The sequence below is a fragment of the Lactuca sativa genome, chromosome 3 (genome assembly GCF_002870075.4).
Source record: "Lactuca sativa cultivar Salinas chromosome 3, Lsat_Salinas_v11, whole genome shotgun sequence".
Lineage (NCBI taxonomy): Eukaryota > Viridiplantae > Streptophyta > Magnoliopsida > Asterales > Asteraceae > Lactuca > Lactuca sativa.
The window spans coordinates 74,057,957-74,077,155 of NC_056625.2; the positions used below are offsets into that span (position 1 = coordinate 74,057,957).

General features: G+C 44.2%; 1 protein-coding gene across 1 annotated transcript; it reads left to right on the forward strand.

The window, feature by feature from the left end:
- The first annotated feature begins 15,439 nt into the window (after nt 1–15,439).
- Nucleotides 15,440–17,206, forward strand: LOC111879067 (protein KTI12 homolog). The gene is made up of 2 exons (XM_023875545.3): nt 15,440–15,582; nt 16,100–17,206. The coding sequence occupies exon 2, from the start codon at nt 16,169–16,171 to the stop codon at nt 17,075–17,077; it is 909 nt and encodes a 302-aa protein (XP_023731313.2). The 5' UTR covers nt 15,440–15,582; nt 16,100–16,168; the 3' UTR covers nt 17,078–17,206.
- Nucleotides 17,207–19,199: the final 1,993 nt, after the last annotated feature.

The following is a 19,199-nucleotide window of genomic DNA, read 5'->3' on the forward strand; positions in this document are numbered from 1 at the left end:
TGGTCTTGTCGTCATCGGCGAAGGGTGGTACGGCAGCAAGCATCCTCACCGGCATCAACGGCTTGCGGTGGCTTCGGCGGTCAGAGAAACGAGAAAGAGTAGGGTGGTGGTCGGCTGGGAATGATAGTGGAGAAGGTGGCGGCTAGAGGATCCCGACGATGGCGGCTGCACTCTATCAGTTAGGGTTAGGGTGGACTGGGGGGTGACGGGTTATATACCCCGATCCCCCATGAACATAATTTCCATAACGCCAAAAGTGGTCCCTCCCTTCCCCATTCCTTTCAAAATAAACCCGATAATTACCATTTAGACCCTCAGCCTTAAAATCCTTACAAATTAGGTACAAAAGTTACCAAACAACCCCTAATATATTAATTATGACATATTCTGCCCTTCCATCTCATTTCCTTTTAAATTAGACCCAAAAAGTTACCACAGAGCCCCTGACCTCTTAAATACTTACAATTTAAGTCCGGAACTCACACTTTTAACCCCTGACTTCCAGAACTGTGACAATTAGCCCTTCGAGACCATCCTTTGATATATAATTATTTATTTTTGGGCTACTATTCGTTCGTTAATTAATTTATTTATTAAATAAATAAACAGAGCTTTACAGATAAATTCCATGAAGTAATTCTCTGAGCGTGGGATAATCCAATACTTAAATCTCTATTTCAGAAGTACTCATGAACACTGCAACAAACCATTGTTATGTCTAACCCCTCAGACAATGTACAGGTCGATTCATGACAATCTTGATTCACTACTTACTTCCAAAGTATGATCGACTGTGGATATTTTTAATAATTTAATTATTCGGAAAATAAAACATGCAAACGTGAAACATAATGATAAACAATTGACAAAAGATAGTAAACAATACTCATAAATAAATCTCCATTATTTAATCATCAAATGTCAATTACATTTATTTGTTATACGTTTCCAAATATCTATCTAATCACTAAAACTAATATCATCCTTCAGACCAATGCTCCTCACATGTTGAACGTGCTTAACCCTACTCAGATCCTTTGTGAGGGGATCGGCAGGATTCTCTTCTGATGATACCCTCTTCACGAAGAGTTGTCCTTCTACTCCATATATGATAAAGTGGTGGTTTCTATCGATATGTCTCGATCTACCATGATCTATTGGTTCCTTGGTCAAGGAAACCGCTCCTTCATTATCACATAAATTTTCCATCGGCTCCTTAATGGCTGGTACTACTCCAAGATCTCCACCGAAGTTCTTCAACCATATAGCCTCATTTGATGCTTCGCTTGCTTCAATGTACTTTGATTCACAGGTAGAATCAGCCACCGTCTCCTGCTTGGAACTTTTCCAAGTTATAGCTCCTCCATTAAGGGTGAACACGCAACCAGACTGAGAATGGAAGTTGTCTCTGTCTCTCTGAAAACATGGAAAAGTTTGGGGTCTAATTATTGGCCCCGACTGGTCGTACACATTGCATCCCCCTTAATTCTTTTGAAAACAATTTGAAAATCACTTTTAAATCTTTTTCCTTAGTTTGAGATTGGATTCACATGAGTGTTCCTTCAATTCACTCAAACCAAGGCTCTGATACTAACTTGTAACATCCCAAAATTTTCAACAATTTTAAATTTTTAAAAATAACCCTTTTACAAATAAAGATGTTTAAAAAATTAGTGTTCTCAAAACATTATTAAAAAATCAGTGCCTCCCAAGATCAATGACATAAAATCAGGATGTGTACGGTTACACCTTCGCCTTGCCACAATTCTATGAAATACCTAAAACCATAAACCAAAAACTGTAAGCACAAAGCTTAGCGAGTTCCCCCAAAGTACCAACATACAACAGATAACATATACCACAAACAACATACTATGGGTTCAATCAACCACCGGGTTGGAATACCCTGGTCCCCTCAACCATCGGGTTGGAATGCCATCTTACTATGGGTCCAATCAACCATTGGGTTGGAATACCCCAGGCCTCTTAACCATCGGGTTAGAATGCCATCATACTATGAGTCCAGTCATCCTCAGGATGGAATACCCTCAGTCCCATTCAACCATCGGGTTAGTATGCCCTGGTCTGTTGGATTACGCACAGAGTAGTGAAGCCTCAACCACCGACCAAACATGTGCACATATAACAAATAATCATTTAAAAGTCTACAGTCATTCAAACAGATCTACAAATCACTAAGCATAACAACATCCTATCTACCAGGATACCGATGTAACAAATCACTACAACATAACAACATCTTATTTACTAGGATATCGATCTAACATATCACAACAACACAATAGCATGCATAACAGGATATCAAACCGATGGAACGACATTGATGCCTTCGACTCACAAGTATAGTGAGGAAAACTCACCTCGCACTGCTGAATCACACAGACGATCCCTGGCTACTAGCTGACAAATCCTCGAACTGGCAATATCAAGACAACACTCCATCAATAGTTGATCCCACGAATAATCTATGACTGCAGATTCATTAAAATACACATGCTATCAAATACCACAATGACGACCCATTAACATCTAGCCCCCGACTCACACTATGAGTCCAAATTAGGTTAAAATACCTTTTTACCCTTCCTCAAGTTTGGCTAAAGGCCAAAGCCCAAACTAGATGACCAAAGGCCCAAAATCCAAAATAAGCATCTATAGCCCAAATATGGCCCAATTTTCCAAATTGGGCCCAATTCCTTTCGTGGGCCTTCACCCAAGAAATTTCAACAAGTCACAACAGTCCAATCATAAAATCTGGATGGTCGAACATGGCTCAAAACAACCAAGCCCAAAACGAAGAAGCCTAAGTCTGCTGATGTAGCACCTGGTTCCTGGTATGTAAATCTTATTGAGTATTTTCCTTCTTTTTAGCCTTGGACTCGACGAGTCATAGGTCCGACTCGCCGAGTAAGGACGGGACCCGGGACATGTTTAAGTTGGCGACTCGGCGAGTCCATATTCTGGACTCGGCGAGTCACCGTTGTTGGATAAAACCCTAAGTTTCAGGGGTTTGCACCCTATTTAAACAACATATCTGCCCCAATCCAGCCCCATTCACCCCCCCAGAGCTTCCAACCCTCGTTCTAAGTTGTTCATTTAGAGTTTGAAGCAATTGTTGTGTGATCTTGAAGGTTTTGAGGCAAAAGGGAAGTAGATCAAGAGGAAGGAAAGGAATCCAAGCATCTTTGTGCTCTCTCAGCAGTTCCTTTGAGGTATAACCCGTTTTCCCCATGTTTCTATGCTTATTATTTCATTTAAGTCATTCTTGAGCCAATCCCCAAGCTTGTATGTGCAATATAAGTCGTAATAAGTTGATTGGCCTCTAGATCTAGGCAAGATTGAGCTCTAGGAGCTCAGATCTGTTACCTTTATGGACCCATGTTGCTTGTTCACCCTAGATCTACCCTTTTGAGGCATTTTGAGCCCTAAATCCCTCATTGGTGAGTATCTACACGTAAAGTTGGAAACTTTACATGTCATTCATGCTCTAGGACCCCAAATCTATAAATGGCATGGTCTGGATTCAAGCAGAATCGACCATATAGTAATTGCATGGTAACGACTCGGCGAGTCGTTCATATGACTCGGCGAGTCGGTTCGCGAGTCTCTGAGTTTGTCCCCTTTTCGTAGTGTCGAGTGAGCAGTGAGTCACGGGGTGTGACTCAGTGAATCGGAAGCTGAACTCATCTATGGAGGAACTCGACGAGTCAATGCCCTGACTCGGCGAGTTCAAGGCAATCTCCTTAGATCAAGAACAGACTCGGCAAGTTGTTCATACAACTCGGCGAGTCGAAGCAGCAAGTGTTCTTCGGATGAAGACGAACTCGACGAGTTGTCCATACAACTCGGCGAGTAGGATGAAGGACTTGAATATCAGTTTAGAAGGAGAACTCGTCAAGTCGTCGCCTAACTCGACGAGTAGAAACAAGATTCAGGACAATCGTTTGGGTGTAGACTCGACGAGTTGGAAAGCCAACTCGGCGAGTCGGGTCAACTGAAAGTTGACTCTGACTTTGACTTAGGGCATGATCAGGGGTAAAATGGTGATTTTACCGAAAGGACAGTTAGCAGTGTTTGATTGAGTATGTTGTGGGAATTGCAGCAGGAGGATTTCCGGAGCAGCAGCAGCAGCAGTAGACAGTCAGTTCCGATCAGATCAGTAGCTACTTCGAGGTGAGTTACCTTCCAGTAGCGATGGGTCTACGGCCACAATGCCGGCCCATCAGTAGGAGTCGTATGTTAGATGATTGACTTTGTGATGTCATCTAGGTTTGCTACTACCTGATATGTTATATGCTAGCATGATATGTTATATGAGATGGAAGTAGAGATCGGTTGATAGGACCAAAGGGTAGTTCAGACACCCCAGAAATGTCTGACGATACGTGATGATATGTTTGCATGCTGGCTTGTTATGTTATATGCGATAAAGGTAGTAAGAGGGGACTAGTCCCCGAGGATCGGTTGTTAGGACCGATGGGTAGTCAGCACCCCAGAATGGCTTGACACGGGTAGTGAGCACCCCAGAATGGCTTGACACGGGTAGGACGGCACCCCAGAATGGCCGTACCAGGTAGTCAGGCACCCCATAATGGCCTGGCAGTATGTATGTTATGTGTTTGTAGATCAAGAGGAAGGAAAGGAATCCAAGCATCTTTGTGCTCTCTCAGCAGTTCCTTTGAGGTATAACCCGTTTTCCCCATGTTTCTATGCTTATTATTTCATTTAAGTCATTCTTGAGCCAATCCCCAAGCTTGTATGTGCAATATAAGTCGTAATAAGTTGATTGGCCTCTAGATCTAGGCAAGATTGAGCTCTAGGAGCTCAGATATGTTACCTTTATGGACCCATGTTGCTTGTTCACCCTAGATCTACCCTTTTGAGGCATTTTGAGCCCTAAATCCCTCATTGGTGAGTATCTACACGTAAAGTTGGAAACTTTACGTGTCATTCATGCTCTAGGACCCCAGATCTATAAATGGCATGGTCTGGATTCAAGCAGAATCAACCATATAGTAATTGCATGGTAACGACTCGGCGAGTCGTTCATATGACTCGGCGAGTCGGTTCGCGAGTCTCTGAGTTTGTCCCCTTTTCGTAGTGTCGAGTGAGCAGTGAGTCACGGGGTGTGACTCAGTGAATCGGAAGCTGAACTCATCTATGGAGGAACTCGACGAGTCAATGCCCTGACTCGGCGAGTTCAAGGCAATCTCCTTAGATCAAGAACAGACTCGGCAAGTTGTTCATACAACTCGACGAGTCGAAGCAGCAAGTGTTCTTCGGATGAAGACGAACTCGACGAGTTGTCCATACAACTCGGCGAGTAGGATGAAGGACTTGAATATCAGTTTAGAAGGAGAACTCGTCAAGTCGTCGCCTAACTCGACGAGTAGAAACAAGATTCAGGACAATCGTTTGGGTGTAGACTCGGCGAGTTGGAAAGCCAACTCGGCGAGTCGGGTCAACTGAAAGTTGACTCTGACTTTGACTTAGGGCATGATCAGGGGTAAAATGGTGATTTTACCGAAAGGACAGTTAGCAGTGTTTGATTGAGTATGTTGTGGGAATTGCAGCAGGAGGATTTCCGGAGCAGCAGCAGCAGCAGTAGACAGTCAGTTCCGATCAGATCAGCAGCTACTTCGAGGTGAGTTACCTTCCAGTAGCGGTGGGTCTACGGCCACAATGCCGGCCCACCAGTAGGAGTCGTATGTTAGATGATTGTCTTTGTGATGTCATCTAGGTTTGCTACTACCTGATATGTTATATGCTAGCATGATATGTTATATGAGATGGAAGTAGAGATCGGTTGATAGGACCGAAGGGTAGTTCAGACACCCCAGAAATGTCTGACGGTACGTGATGATATGTTTGCATGCTGGCTTGTTATGTTATATGCGATAAAGGTAGTAAGAGGGGACTAGTCCCCGAGGATCGGTTGTTAGGACCGATGGGTAGTCAGCACCCCAGAATGGCTTGACACGGGTAGTGAGCACCCCAGAATGGCTTGACACGGGTAGGACGGCACCCCAGAATGGCCGTACCGGGTAGTCAGGCACCCCATAATGGCCTGGCAGTATGTATGTTATGTGTTTGTATGGTATGTGGTACGATAGGGGAACTCACTAAGCTTTGTGCTTACGGTTTTCAGTTTTGGTTTCAGGTACCTCCTCAGCTAGGGGAAAGGAGTCGGCGCGGTAGCAGCATGTCACACACACACTCTCTGGTTTCCGCATTTACGAGATTCTCTGGGATTTATACTCTGATATTTTGATTGGTTGTATGATTTGGCTTTTAGACATGGTTTACGTTGTGTCATGGTTTGATCAAACAATGTTTTAATTATTAATGTTTTCTAAAGTAATGTTTTAAAACGAAATTTTTGGACGTGAAAATTGGGTCGTTACAAGTTGGTATCAGAGCCCTGGTTTGAGGGATTCGGACACACCTTCGGGGGTGTCTGAACTCAAATCGAGGGATTAAAAGATTTTCTAAAAGAAAATGTTTTCAAAAAAAACTGAGAAAAGAGTTTCGAGAAAGAACGAAGTGTGTGATGAGCGCGACCGGTCGAGCTCAAGTAAGTATTCCCCAAAGTACCCATATGAGTTTATGTTATGTTTATCAGCTTTGGTAGAACAACATGCTAGAATAGGACTAAGGATCTAGGAGGGATGCCTTATGTGCCTGCTTTATGTGTTTCAGTTGTATGAGAATTGCATGCTAGTTATTGAGTAGACAACAAGTAGGATAGCCTGATTAGGTTATGTCTGATAGTATGAGCTTAGCACTTTATGCTAATACAGTTCCTGTAAGCAGATAGAGTTGATTGAGATTGTTACCCTTGTCTGAATGCTGCTTGCTTCGTGCTATGTGGGACTCTGAATAATGGAAGTTAGCCATTAGGCGAATACGTCACATCACATATGATCAGGGTTGAATAATCTCAGAGTGCCGGATTTGATCCTACTGCGCAGCTCTTGTTTGAGTCCAACCATTGTAGGGACGAGTCGGGTACTCGAAGGATTATCTGAGCCTCGTCACATGTGATAGTACTCGGGTAATGGCTAATTGGCATTACAAGGAGGCCTGCAGCAGCTGAGGGCTGGATAGAGTAGAATCAGAGATTTCCTTAGGGCAAGCCCAGGATGAGTATAGCAGTGATCAGCAGTAGTGAAAGGGATCTGGTGGAGTCGAGGCATTCCTTGAAGAAGGTACGGATAGATGTGGAAGGTAGTATGGGCCCGTACTACTGAAAGCAGAGGATCCGTACCCGAACCAAGGAAGGCCAAGATAAGACCAGGGAACTTGTAAGTAGCAGTGATCCCTCAGGAAGTATCAATATCACTAATGATTGTATTATGTATTGCATAATGGTGGTACTTCGATCGAGGCCGGTAGATGGCGGTTCAGGAGAGGGGTCAGGTTCGGGATCAGGTTTCGAGCCGGTAGATGAGGGACTACGCGAGTTCATCGTGTCAGAGATCACCAAAGGCATCCTTGAGTCGACCCCCATCCTCTTTGGGTCGATCAAGGAAGGGATCATGGAGTTGATGGAGGATCGCCTTCGGGCATTCAGGAGTGATATGGCATCTAGCCAGTCGGGATCTCGCACACTGTCCTTCAAGGACTTCAGGGGCAGTGGTGCGCCGGATTTCCATGGGGTGAAAGACCCCATTGCTGCCAGGCGATGGATTGCAGACATTGAGTCTGCACAGTTGACTAGCTTCTGCCCCGAGGGGTCGAAGGTGAGGTATGCAGCAGGGTGTTTACGGGACCGAGCCCGGGATTGGTGGGAGTCAGTGGGTGACTCGTTGGGAGCCGCAGCTATCGAGGCTATGACCTGGTCGGACTTTGTGACTAGGTTCTGAGCAGAGTTTGCGCCGGCTGTCGAGCTTCAGCAGCTGGCCAAGGAGTTTCTAGACATGAGACAGACGACAGAGACTGTGGCGGAGATCACCGCCAAGTTCCGGGAGAGGGCTTTGTTGGTGCCCCAGTATGCTGGGGACGAGGATATGAGGAGGACCCGTTATCATGATATGCTACGAGCTGACATCCGGGAGCATGTTAGCTTTTCGGCTTGCCCTACCTTGGACTCTATGATTTCCAGCGCGAGGGAGAGGGAGATAGATTTGGAGCACATCCGGAAACAAAAATCAGAGGAGGGTCAGACAGGAGGGGCTTCGGGGAAGAAGCCCAAGGGATCAGATGGTAAGCCGAAAGGCCAGTCAGGACCGAGCCGCTGCAGGAAATACGACAGGTCGCACGAGGGGGCGTGCAGGATGGGATCATCAGGCTGCTACAAGTGCGACAAGTCTAGGCACATCAGCAGGGATTGCACTGCTCCGACAGCAATTATTCAGACATCAGAGTTGTTGTGTTTCCACTGCAACCGGAGGGGCCACAAGAAGGCCAATTGCCCCCAGTTGATAGTTTCAGCGCCGGTGAAGGCGCCAGCTCCAGCGACCCTGCAGATCACGGATGGCCGGCAGGGCAAGGCAGAGGCTCCAGTGGTGAGGAGCAGAGCATTCCAACTGACTACCGAGGAGGCACGCGCCACACCCGATGTGGTGACGGGTATGATTCTTTCCCTCTATCTTATTTTTATGATGTTATGTTATTGATATGTGCTCTGTATGTATATGTATGCATTAGGATCGTTCCATGTGAACGACCTTCCAGTTCAGGTGTTGTTCGACTCGGGTGCGTCCCGATCATTTGTTTCCCTTGCGCTTAGCAAGAAGTCTCATGAGTCATCGGGCGAGTTAGATTTCCCTTTGGAGGTGGAGATTGTTGATGATCGATCGGTGCGAGCATCGATGGTATTTCGAGATTGCGTGTTGCGTTTGTTTGAGGAGCACTACTTGGTAGATTTGGTTCCCATTCCGCTGCGTGGGAACAAGGTGATTATAGGCATGGATTGGCTGAGCCCTAATGGGGCAGTGATAGATTGCGCGCAGCAACTGGTGCGAGTCAGGACCCCAAGTGGGGGAGAGTTAGTGATTCATGCCGAGAGGCCACCTTGCGGACCCACTGTATGTTCAGCAGCGAGGGCTAGGCGCTATCTTCAGTAGGGATGCGCAGGATATGTCGCGTATGTGATGGATACCCGGGAGGCGGGTAAGGCGACAGTGAGCAAGGTTCCGGTGGTTCGAGATTTTGCAGATGTTTTCCCGGAGGAGCTTCCTGGGATACCTCCGGAACGACAGGTTGAGTTTAGGATTGACCTTGTTCCTGGTGCGGCTCCAATAGCCAAGACACCGTATCGGTTGGCTCCTCCTGAGATGCAGGAGTTGTCTACACAGCTGCAGGAGCTGTTAGACAAGGGATTCATTCGGCCGAGTAGTTCACCCTGGGGAGCCCCGATTTTGTTCGTGAAGAAGAAGGACGGGTCGCATCGGATGTGTATAGATCACCGGGAGCTGAACAAGGTAACGGTGAAGAACCGTTACCCGCTCCCGAGGATTGATGACCTCTTTGACCAGCTTCAGGGAGCATCTTGGTTCTCCAAGATTGATTTGCATTCGGGTTATTATCAGATGAGGGTCAGGGAGGAGGATACGCAGAAGACCGCATTTCGGACACGCTATGGCCACTATGAGTTTGTGGTGATGCCGTTTGGGCTCACCAATTCTCCTGCCACATTCATGGACCTCATGAACCGCGTATGCAGACCGATGCTGGATCGGTCTGTGATAGTCTTTATCGATGACATCTTGGTTTATTCCAAGACTCGGGAGGAACATGAGGAGCATCTGAGAGAGGTGTTGGAGACCATGAGGAAGGAGAGCTTGTATGCCAAGTTCTCCAAGTGTGAGTTTTGGTTGCGCGAGGTGCAATTTCCCGGACACCTTGTCAACCAGAACGGGATTCTGGTCGATCCGGCCAAGGTCGAGGCCGTGATGAGATGGGAGGTTCCGAAGTCTCCATTTGAGATTCGGAGTTTCCTGGGATTAGCAGGCTACTATCGGAGATTTATTCAGGATTTCTCCAAGATAGCCGTACCCCTGACGTGGCTAACGAAGAAAGCCGTGGTCTTTCGGTGGGGACCCGAGCAGCAGGCTGCGTTTGAGGCGCTGAGACAGAGACTGTGCGAGGCGCCGATCTTAGCCCTGCCAGAGGGCATAGAGGATTTTGTGGTATACTGCGACGCGTCCATTTCTGGGTTGGGCGCGGTACTGATGCAGAGGGGCATGTCATTGCCTATGCTTCGAGGCAGCTCAAGCCTCACGAGGCGAACTACCCGACGCATGATTTGGAGTTGGGGGCGGTGGTTTTTGCCCTCAAGATTTGGCGGCATTACCTCTACGGGGTTCGATGTACCATCTACATGGACCACAAGAGTTTGAGGTACCTCATGGATCAGCCGAATCTGAACATGAGGCAGCGTCGGTGGTTAGACGTGGTGAAGGATTATGATTGCGAGATCCTCTACCATCCGGGGAAGGCCAACGTGGTGGCCGATGCGCTTAGCCGCAAGGCGGCACCGATCAGGGATATGTGCATGAGGATGACCGTAGTGACTCCCTCGTTGGAGCAGATTCGGGAGGCCCAACAGGAGGCTATCAAGGAGGAACATCGGAAGAGTGAGCGTGTGGTGGGTCAGGTTTCCTCCTTTGAGTATGATAGCCGAGGACTATTGACACTACACCGTAGGGTGTGGGTACCGTATCACGGAGGCGTGCGCCAGATTTTGATGGAGGAGGCGCACAAGTCCCGATTCTCTATTCATCCCGGGGTGACGAAGATGTATAGGGATCTTCGTCTAGATTATTGGTGGCCCTGCATGAAGCGGGATGTGGCATGGTACGTTGAGCGTTGCTTGACCTGCAGGAAGGTCAAGGCCGAACATCAGAGACTGCATGGCAAGATGCAGCCGTTGGATATTCCACTGTGGAAATGGGAAGATATCACGATGGACTTTATCACGAAACTTCCCAGGACCGTGCGTGGAGTGGATTCGATTTGGGTCATCGTGGATCGATTGACCAAGAGTGCTCACTTTATCCCGATTCAGGAGAGCATATCGGCCGAGAAATTGGCCGACATCTATATCAGGGAGATCGTGGCGCGGCACAGGGTGCCGGTTTCAGTTATCTCGGATAGGGATGTGCGTTTTACTTCCAGGTTTTGGAAGAAATTTCATGACGAGTTGGGAACTCGTTTTCATTTTAGCACTGCCTTTCACCCGCAGACGGATGGTCAAAGAGAGCGGACCATCCAAACTTTGGAGGATATGTTGCGGGCATGCGTGTTGGATTTCGGTGGTAGCTAGGATACCTATTTTCCCCTGGCCGAGTTTTCCTACAACAACAACTACCACGCGAGTATTGACCGTTCCCCATTTGAGATGTTGTACGGTCGGAGGTGCAGGACCCTGATATGCTGGGGTGAGGTTGGCCAGAGAGTCATGGGGAGCACCGAAGTGGTGCTCAAGACGACCGAGAGGATCCAGCAGGTCCGGAGCAGGCTTCAGACTGCTCAGAGTTGGCAGAAAAGTTATGCCGACAAGCGTCGATCCGACTTGGAATTCCAAGTTGGGGATATGGTCCTCCTGAAGGTGTCGCCTTGGAAGGGCGTCATTCGATTCAGGAAGCGAGGCAAGTTAGGTCCGAGGTTCATCGGACCATTCCGAGTCATGGCCCGGGTGGGCAAGGTGGCGTATAGACTGGATCTGCCAGTCGAGCTCAGCCAAATCCACAGCACTTTCCATGTTTCCCAGTTGCAGAAGTGCTTAGTGGACGATTCAGCAGTAGTGCCTTTGGAGGATATTCAGGTTGATGACAGCCTGAATTACATTGAGCGCCCAGTCGCAATCCTCGACAGGAAGTCAAAGGATTTGAGGAACAAGAGGGTAGAGCTAGTGAAGGTGCAATGGCAGCACTACAAGGGTTCGGAATGGACTTGGGAGCCGGTGGACGAGATGATGGAGCATTATCCCGAGCTGTTTCAGGATCGAGCAGCAGACTTCGAGGACGAAGTCTAAAATAAGTGGGGGAGATTTGTAGCACCTGGTTCCTGGTATGTAAATCTTATTGAGTATTTTCCTTCTTTTTAGCCTTGGACTCGGCGAGTCATAGGTCCGACTCGCCGAGTAAGGACGGGACCCGGGACATGTTTAAGTTGGCAACTCGGCGAGTCCATATTCTGGACTCGGCGAGTCACCGCTGTTGGATAAAACCCTAAGTTTCAGGGGTTTGCACCCTATTTAAACAACATATCTGCCCCAAGCCAGCCCCCATTCACCCCCCCCCCCCCAGAGCTTCCAACCCTCGTTCTAAGTTGTTCATTTAGAGTTTGAAGCAATTGCTGTGTGATTTTGAAGGTTTTGAGGCAAAAGGGAAGTAGATCAAGAGGAAGGGAAGGAATCCAAGCATCTTTGTGCTCTCTCAGCAGTTCCTTTGAGGTATAACCCGTTTTCCCCATGTTTCTATGCTTATTATTTCATTTAAGTCATTCTTGAGCCAATCCCCAAGCTTGTATGTGCAATATAAGTCATAATAAGTTGATTGGCCTCTAGATCTAGGCAAGATTGAGCTCCAGGAGCTCAGATCTATTACCTTTATGGACCCATGTTGCTTGTTCACTCTAGATCTACCATTTTGAGGCATTTTGAGCCCTAAATCCCTCATTGGTGAGTATCTACACGTAAAGTTGGAAACTTTACGTGTCATTCATGCTCTAGGAACCCAGATCTGTAAATGGCATGGTCTGGATTCAAGCAGAATCGACCATATAGTAATTGCATGGTAACGACTCGGCGAGTCGTTCATCTGACTCGGCGAGTCGGTTCGCGAGTCTCCGAGTTTGTCCCCTTTTCGTAGTGTCGAGTGAGAAGTGAGTCACGGGGTGTGACTCAGTGAATCGGAATTTGAACTCATCTATGGAGGAACTCGGCGAGTCAATGCCCTGACTCGGCGAGTTCAAGGCAATCTCCTTAGATCAAGAACAGACTCGACGAGTTGTTCATACAACTCGGCGAGTCGAAGCAGCAAGTGTTCTTCGGATGAAGATGAACTCGACGAGTTGTTCATACAACTCGGCGAGTAGGATGAAGGACTTGAATATCAGTTTAGAAGGAGAACTCGTCAAGTCGTCGCCTAACTCGACGAGTAGAAACGAGATTCAGGACAATCGTTTGGGTGTAGACTCGGCGAGTTGGAAAGCCAACTCGGCGAGTCGGGTCAACTGAAAGTTGACTCTGACTTTGACTTAGGGCATGATCAGGGGTAAAATGGTGATTTTACCGAAAGGACAGTTAGCAGTGTTTGATTGAGTATGTTGTGGGAATTGCAGCAGGAGGATTTCCGGAGCAGCAGCAGCAGCAGTAGACAGTCAATTCCCGATCAGATCAGCAGCTACTTCGAGGTGAGTTACCTTCCAGTAGCGGTGGGTCTACGGCCACAATGCCGGCCCACCAGTAGGAGTCGTATGTTAGATGATTGTCTTTGTGATGTCATCTAGGTTTGCTACTACCTGATATGTTATATGCTAGCATGATATGTTATATGAGATGGAAGTAGAGATCGGTTGATAGGACCGAAGGGTAGTTCAGACACCCCAGAAATGTCTGACGGTACGTGATGATATGTTTGCATGCTGGCTTGTTATGTTATATGCGATAAAGGTAGTAAGAGGGGACTAGTCCCCGAGGATCGGTTGTTAGGACCGATGGGTAGTCAGCACCCCAGAATGGCTTGACACGGGTAGTTAGCACCCCAGAATGGCTTGACACGGGTAGGACGGCACCCCAGAATGGCCGTACCGGGTAGTCAGGCACCCCAGAATGGCCTGACAGTATGTATGTTATGTGTTTGTATAGTATGTGGTACGATAGGGGAACTCACTAAGCTTTGTGCTTACGGTTTTCAGTTTTGGTTTCAGGTACCTCCTCAGCTAGGGGAAAGGAGTCGGCGCGGTAGCAGCATGTCACACACACACTCTCCGGTTTCCGCATTTACGAGATTCTCTGGGATTTATACTCTGATATTTTGATTGGTTGTATGATTTGGCTTTTAGACATGGTTTACGTTGTGTCATGGTTTGATCAAACAATGTTTTAATTATTAATGTTTTCTAAAGTAATGTTTTAAAACGAAATTTTTGGACGTGAAAATTGGGTCGTTACAGTTGAGTACGCGGTGCATACTCATCCTGTATGCTCAGCGTACTGCATGAAAAGCTTGTATGCGCGGTGTACATACTTGTACACCCAACGTACTCACCAGCCATGGCCATCTTTCCAAATTAGCACTTAATCCATTAAGACTTGGATCCAAACTCTAATCTGACTTCCCTAAGGTGGTTAATCACATAAAGTTGCCAACTTTATGTGTATGTATGGCTAAATGGGACTCTAGAGCTCAAATGAGCTTAGTACTTGACTTAATACATTCATGGAACCAAAACCACCATAAAGTTTGCACCTTTATGCCCACAGAACCCATAATATATCCATATCTACAAATACAAGCTTCAAAACGATTTTAACTTCCAATCATCAACCAAAAAGGGCCAAAATGACCAAAAAATGAACTAAGAATAAGATCCATGAAGTGAAAAAGGCATGGTTTGAACTTTTTACCTCCCAAGCGTAAATTAGGGTTTTCCATTTCCCCCTCGTACGCCTAACGTACGAGGCTACGGACCCTCGACTCTTGTCCACTAGTACGCTAAGCGTACACCAGAGGTATGCCCCACGTACTAGCTTCTTAGCTAGTACACCAAGCGTAACTTGTTGTACGCCGCGCGTACTAGGGTTCCCTCCTAAACCCTAAAACACTCGGAAGACCATAACTTCCTCGATGTAAGTCCATTTCAGACGAACTTTATATTCACGGAAAGGTGACGAGAAGCCATACACTTCTAACAACTCATCTTAGCCTTAAAACTCCCCGAACCAAACCCAAAAATCATAAAGGACTAAGTTAAAAAATTACAATTATACCCTTGGGCTCCGAAACACCATCGAACACTCAGATCACTTAGACTTTAACACCCTCGTCCAAAAAGGGTCAAATATTTTCTTCCTCGAGGTCCAAAGCCATATGATAACTGATGATCGGGCCACAACCCCAAATAATGAAGCGATTCGAAACCGATTGTTACAATGATTGTTACCAACAAAAGTAATTTGTACTATTATTACATTTCGATTTAATACTAAGAGTGAAAATTAGTACTAATTTACACTTTCACTTGCAATAGTTAAAACTTTTGGACTGAACACAAAAGTTAGCGTAATTACATCGAAGACAATAACACAAATTTGTAAGTTGCTTTTCAAAACTCAAAACGAACGTTCCTTTCTTTGAACCAAATTTTATGATCGTGGGAAAGTTTCCAAGTCTTTAACCATCACATATTACTATTAGGGGCTTGGGAGTCAATTAGTAAACATGAAGGGTGAAAATGAGAACTTTAGTAGAAAACATTTGTAAAAGGTTTTGGAATCAAACGTCTTTACGGCTTTACGCCATCTTTTCCCTCTAACCTCGTGGACTCGCACACATACGCACAGTAAGCTCATCAGCCAACATTGGAGGAAATCTACACGTTCTCTCTGAGGTGACTGATTCTTTGATTAATCTTTAATCTCATGCTTCAGTATGTTTTATGCTTGTAGATATTAGATTTTAGTTAGGAAATTGATTCGCCCCTAATGAAGGATTAGGGTTTATGCTCGATATGCTCCTCTATCCTGAATCAAATGATTGTTGTTTGCTCAAATTGTAAAAAAAACATGCTTTTTATCGATTTGATGTGTAAGTAGTTATGTACGGCTGTGATCTTGTTTACTTGAAGGATCTAAATTTAATTGTATCACTAGGCATCTTAAATACAACATTAGCTTCCATTAAGAATTTCATAGAATCACTTCTTGTCTAATGCTTGTTTGATCTAGGATTATTGATGATAATAATGAGAGAAATTACAGATATATTACATAGTTGGGGCTCATAAATCATTCACTCCTTTAGTGTGGGACAAATTTGAACGTCAAAACTCATCTGCTTTGAATCAAAGGGGACAAGGTTGTAAGCTATTAACAATTCAACATAACATATGTTCTTGTCACAAACAGGATTTTCAAGCGATCATTTCTCACAAGAAACAAAAGTTCATCTCTGCAACTACAGTAAAACTTCTTTGAATGGCATTAGTTATAATTTGTGGTCAACCATGCAGTGGAAAGTCAAAAGCAGCCCTTTCCCTATCTGAAGCCCTAAACAACACAGAATCCAAACCAACACTCAAAATCATCAACGAAACTTCCTTCCATCTCAATCGAAACCAAACCTATGCAGAAATGACCTCAGAAAAAAACCTAAGAGGAGTCCTTAGATCAGAAGTAGACAGATCTTTATCAAAAGACAACATCATAATAGTAGATTCCCTAAACAGCATAAAAGGTTACAGATATGAGCTATGGTGTTTAGCACGTGCTGCAGGAATCAGACATTGTGTTCTTTTCTGTGATGTGGAAGAAAGTCAATGTAGAATCTGGAATCAAGAACGAAGGAAGAACAACGAACCTTCATATGATGATCATATATTTGAAGATTTAGTAAGAAGATTTGAAACACCCGATAGAAGAAACAGATGGGATTCACCTTTATTCGAATTGTACCCATTTAAAGATGAAATAAGTAAAAACTCCCAAGTGATTTTAGAACTTGTGGATTATATAACAAAAAGAGTTGACTCAAAGACTAAAGATGTAAAGATTTTGCAACCCACAATAGCGACACAAAATGTGAGATTTTCAGAGGCGAATTCTTTGTATGAAATGGATAGAGCTACACAGGAGGTGATTGGTGCGATTGTGGCGGCTCAGTCGGCGGCCATGGGTGCTCCGGCGGGTGGGGTTGGTGTTGGACCGGATTTGCCGGTTGTTAATGTTTCACGGGCGGTTGGGTTGCCGGAGTTGAGGCGGTTGAGGAAGACTTTTATAAAGTTGACTGGTCAGTCGAGTTTAAGTGGGCCACCACCTCCTTCGGATGCTGAAAGTGCGAAGAGAATGTTTATTGATTACCTGAATAGGGAATTTGGAAGTGGATGATGAAGACTGGTTTTTTGGTAATTTCATATGTTTTGTATGTTATATTTTGCAAAATACCCTTTGAGTGATTGACTTCTTGAATATTATAACTTAGCGTTTATATACTATAAGGGCTCCATTTGTTAGTAAGACAGGACATGACATAACAGATTGGTTTTATACTGTGTTTGGGATGGATGCGTTGGATTAGGACTTTTTTTTTTTTTTTTTTTTTTTTTTTATACTTGATGAGTTTTATGGGTTAAGTATTTGATTTGGACAGTTGTATATGGGTATTTCTTTTTTACTTAGTCCAATGGCTTAATGGGTATGCAAAAAAAATGTCTTAATGTATTAAATACATCGACTGTGTACTTATTTTTCATTCTTTTTTACCCATCCAGATCATCTCATGTTAAAACTGATGAATATTGTTAAAACTGATGAATAATAAGGGTTAAATGATTATTTAGTTTCATTCAGACAGCTTACCAGCTTAGAAAAAAAGTCTGATTTAGACAAATAAGAATATAAGTTTAGTCACTGTAGAGATATACAGAATTTAACTATGTAACTATTATTGCGATTGGCATTCTTTGGACTTACATTGTATAATAGGAATACATGATTGTCTATGGTACAAGTGTCATGAATGTATGTACAACTACATCTAAAATGTGGGTGGGTACATACATGTCAATTTATAAAGCCTCATGTCACCACGCACAAGCTTTATTGTGGTAAAACGAGTAGTTGAGATATGCTATTTTGGTCATCACATTGCTATGATGACTTCAATTTATGTGAAAGATACTTGAACATTACCTTGATGATGATCTAAATAGAAGTTTCATCTTTTTGGAAATGTTTTCTTCTCTTTTTTTTGAAGGAAAGAAAAAAGTTCATGTCAAACAATATGTATACATATAAGGAAAATGTGTGACGGTTATTTGGAATGGAAAATACTTGTTCGGATCATGTGATATTGGACTTTTAGTGTGCGGTTTGTTCTATGAAAATTACAACCTAGTATCTGAATATGTTATTTTGATGAAGAATTCATTTATTTGCCTTTTTTTAGGCCCTCGGTATAGGGTATACCAGGCAAGAGAGGGCTTTGTGGCCAAGTGGCAAGGCCACCATGATCTTGCACACCGCCCCTTTCTTCCGTGGTGCAACGATCGTGATTGACCGTGGTATGTGGCACAATGGACCATGACTTATGAGAGACTGTTATCCTTCTGCCCTCTCTATTTCTTCCTGTTTATTTCTCTTCTTTGTACAAACGACGATGATAGCTCATGTTGAAGACTTGTAGGTATATCAATGTTGGTGTGGAAGGAAAAACTGGTGAAGTTTTCAAAATATGGTGGCGAGGCAGAGGGAGATGGTTTGAAAAGTGTACCGTCTTTATGATTTAAAAGTTATTCCTCCTCAACCTTTTGTTAGTTAAGATTTTGAAATTTTTATGTGATGAAGCAAAGAGATATTTGAAAATTTGGAGAGAAATACAAAAATTGTCAAAATTGGGACTACTTTAACAAAATGGTCATCTCTTGACTTTTCCTTTTTCACACAAAATGATCCGTTATTTTTACGGTGGAAATTGTCATGTTAGACTGCAAGGTGTGGTAAAGATATTACCGCCGGTAATATGATGTGACAAGTTTTACCGGTGGTAACACCGTCCATTGTCTTTTTTTTTTTGCCTATGGTATTAAATCGCTGGTACACTTCCACGGGTGGTAAATTGGAGTTTTGTTTCCATTGTGGCTGTTAATTGGTCACTTGCAAACTTAAGCTTTTTTTTTTTTTTTTTTAATTTTTTTTAATTTTTTTTAATTTTTAATTTTTAATTTTTTTATTCATAGGTAAAATTTTTATCATACTCTTATCATAGGTAAAGATTGTTAAGAAAAAGAAATGTTTCCATGTTGCCTATATGACACACATTTTTCATAGATAAAAAATTTACAACACCTTTTAGTCTTATTTAAAACTTTTATTCAAATATTTGCTATTTTTACACAAAAGTTACTTGGTAGTTAATAGTCCACTTTGCTCTATAAAGTCGTATCCCAAGTGTTTTGTCTATGTGTGTCCAAATATAGTTCAAAGTCACTCATTGGTTTCACAAACTTCC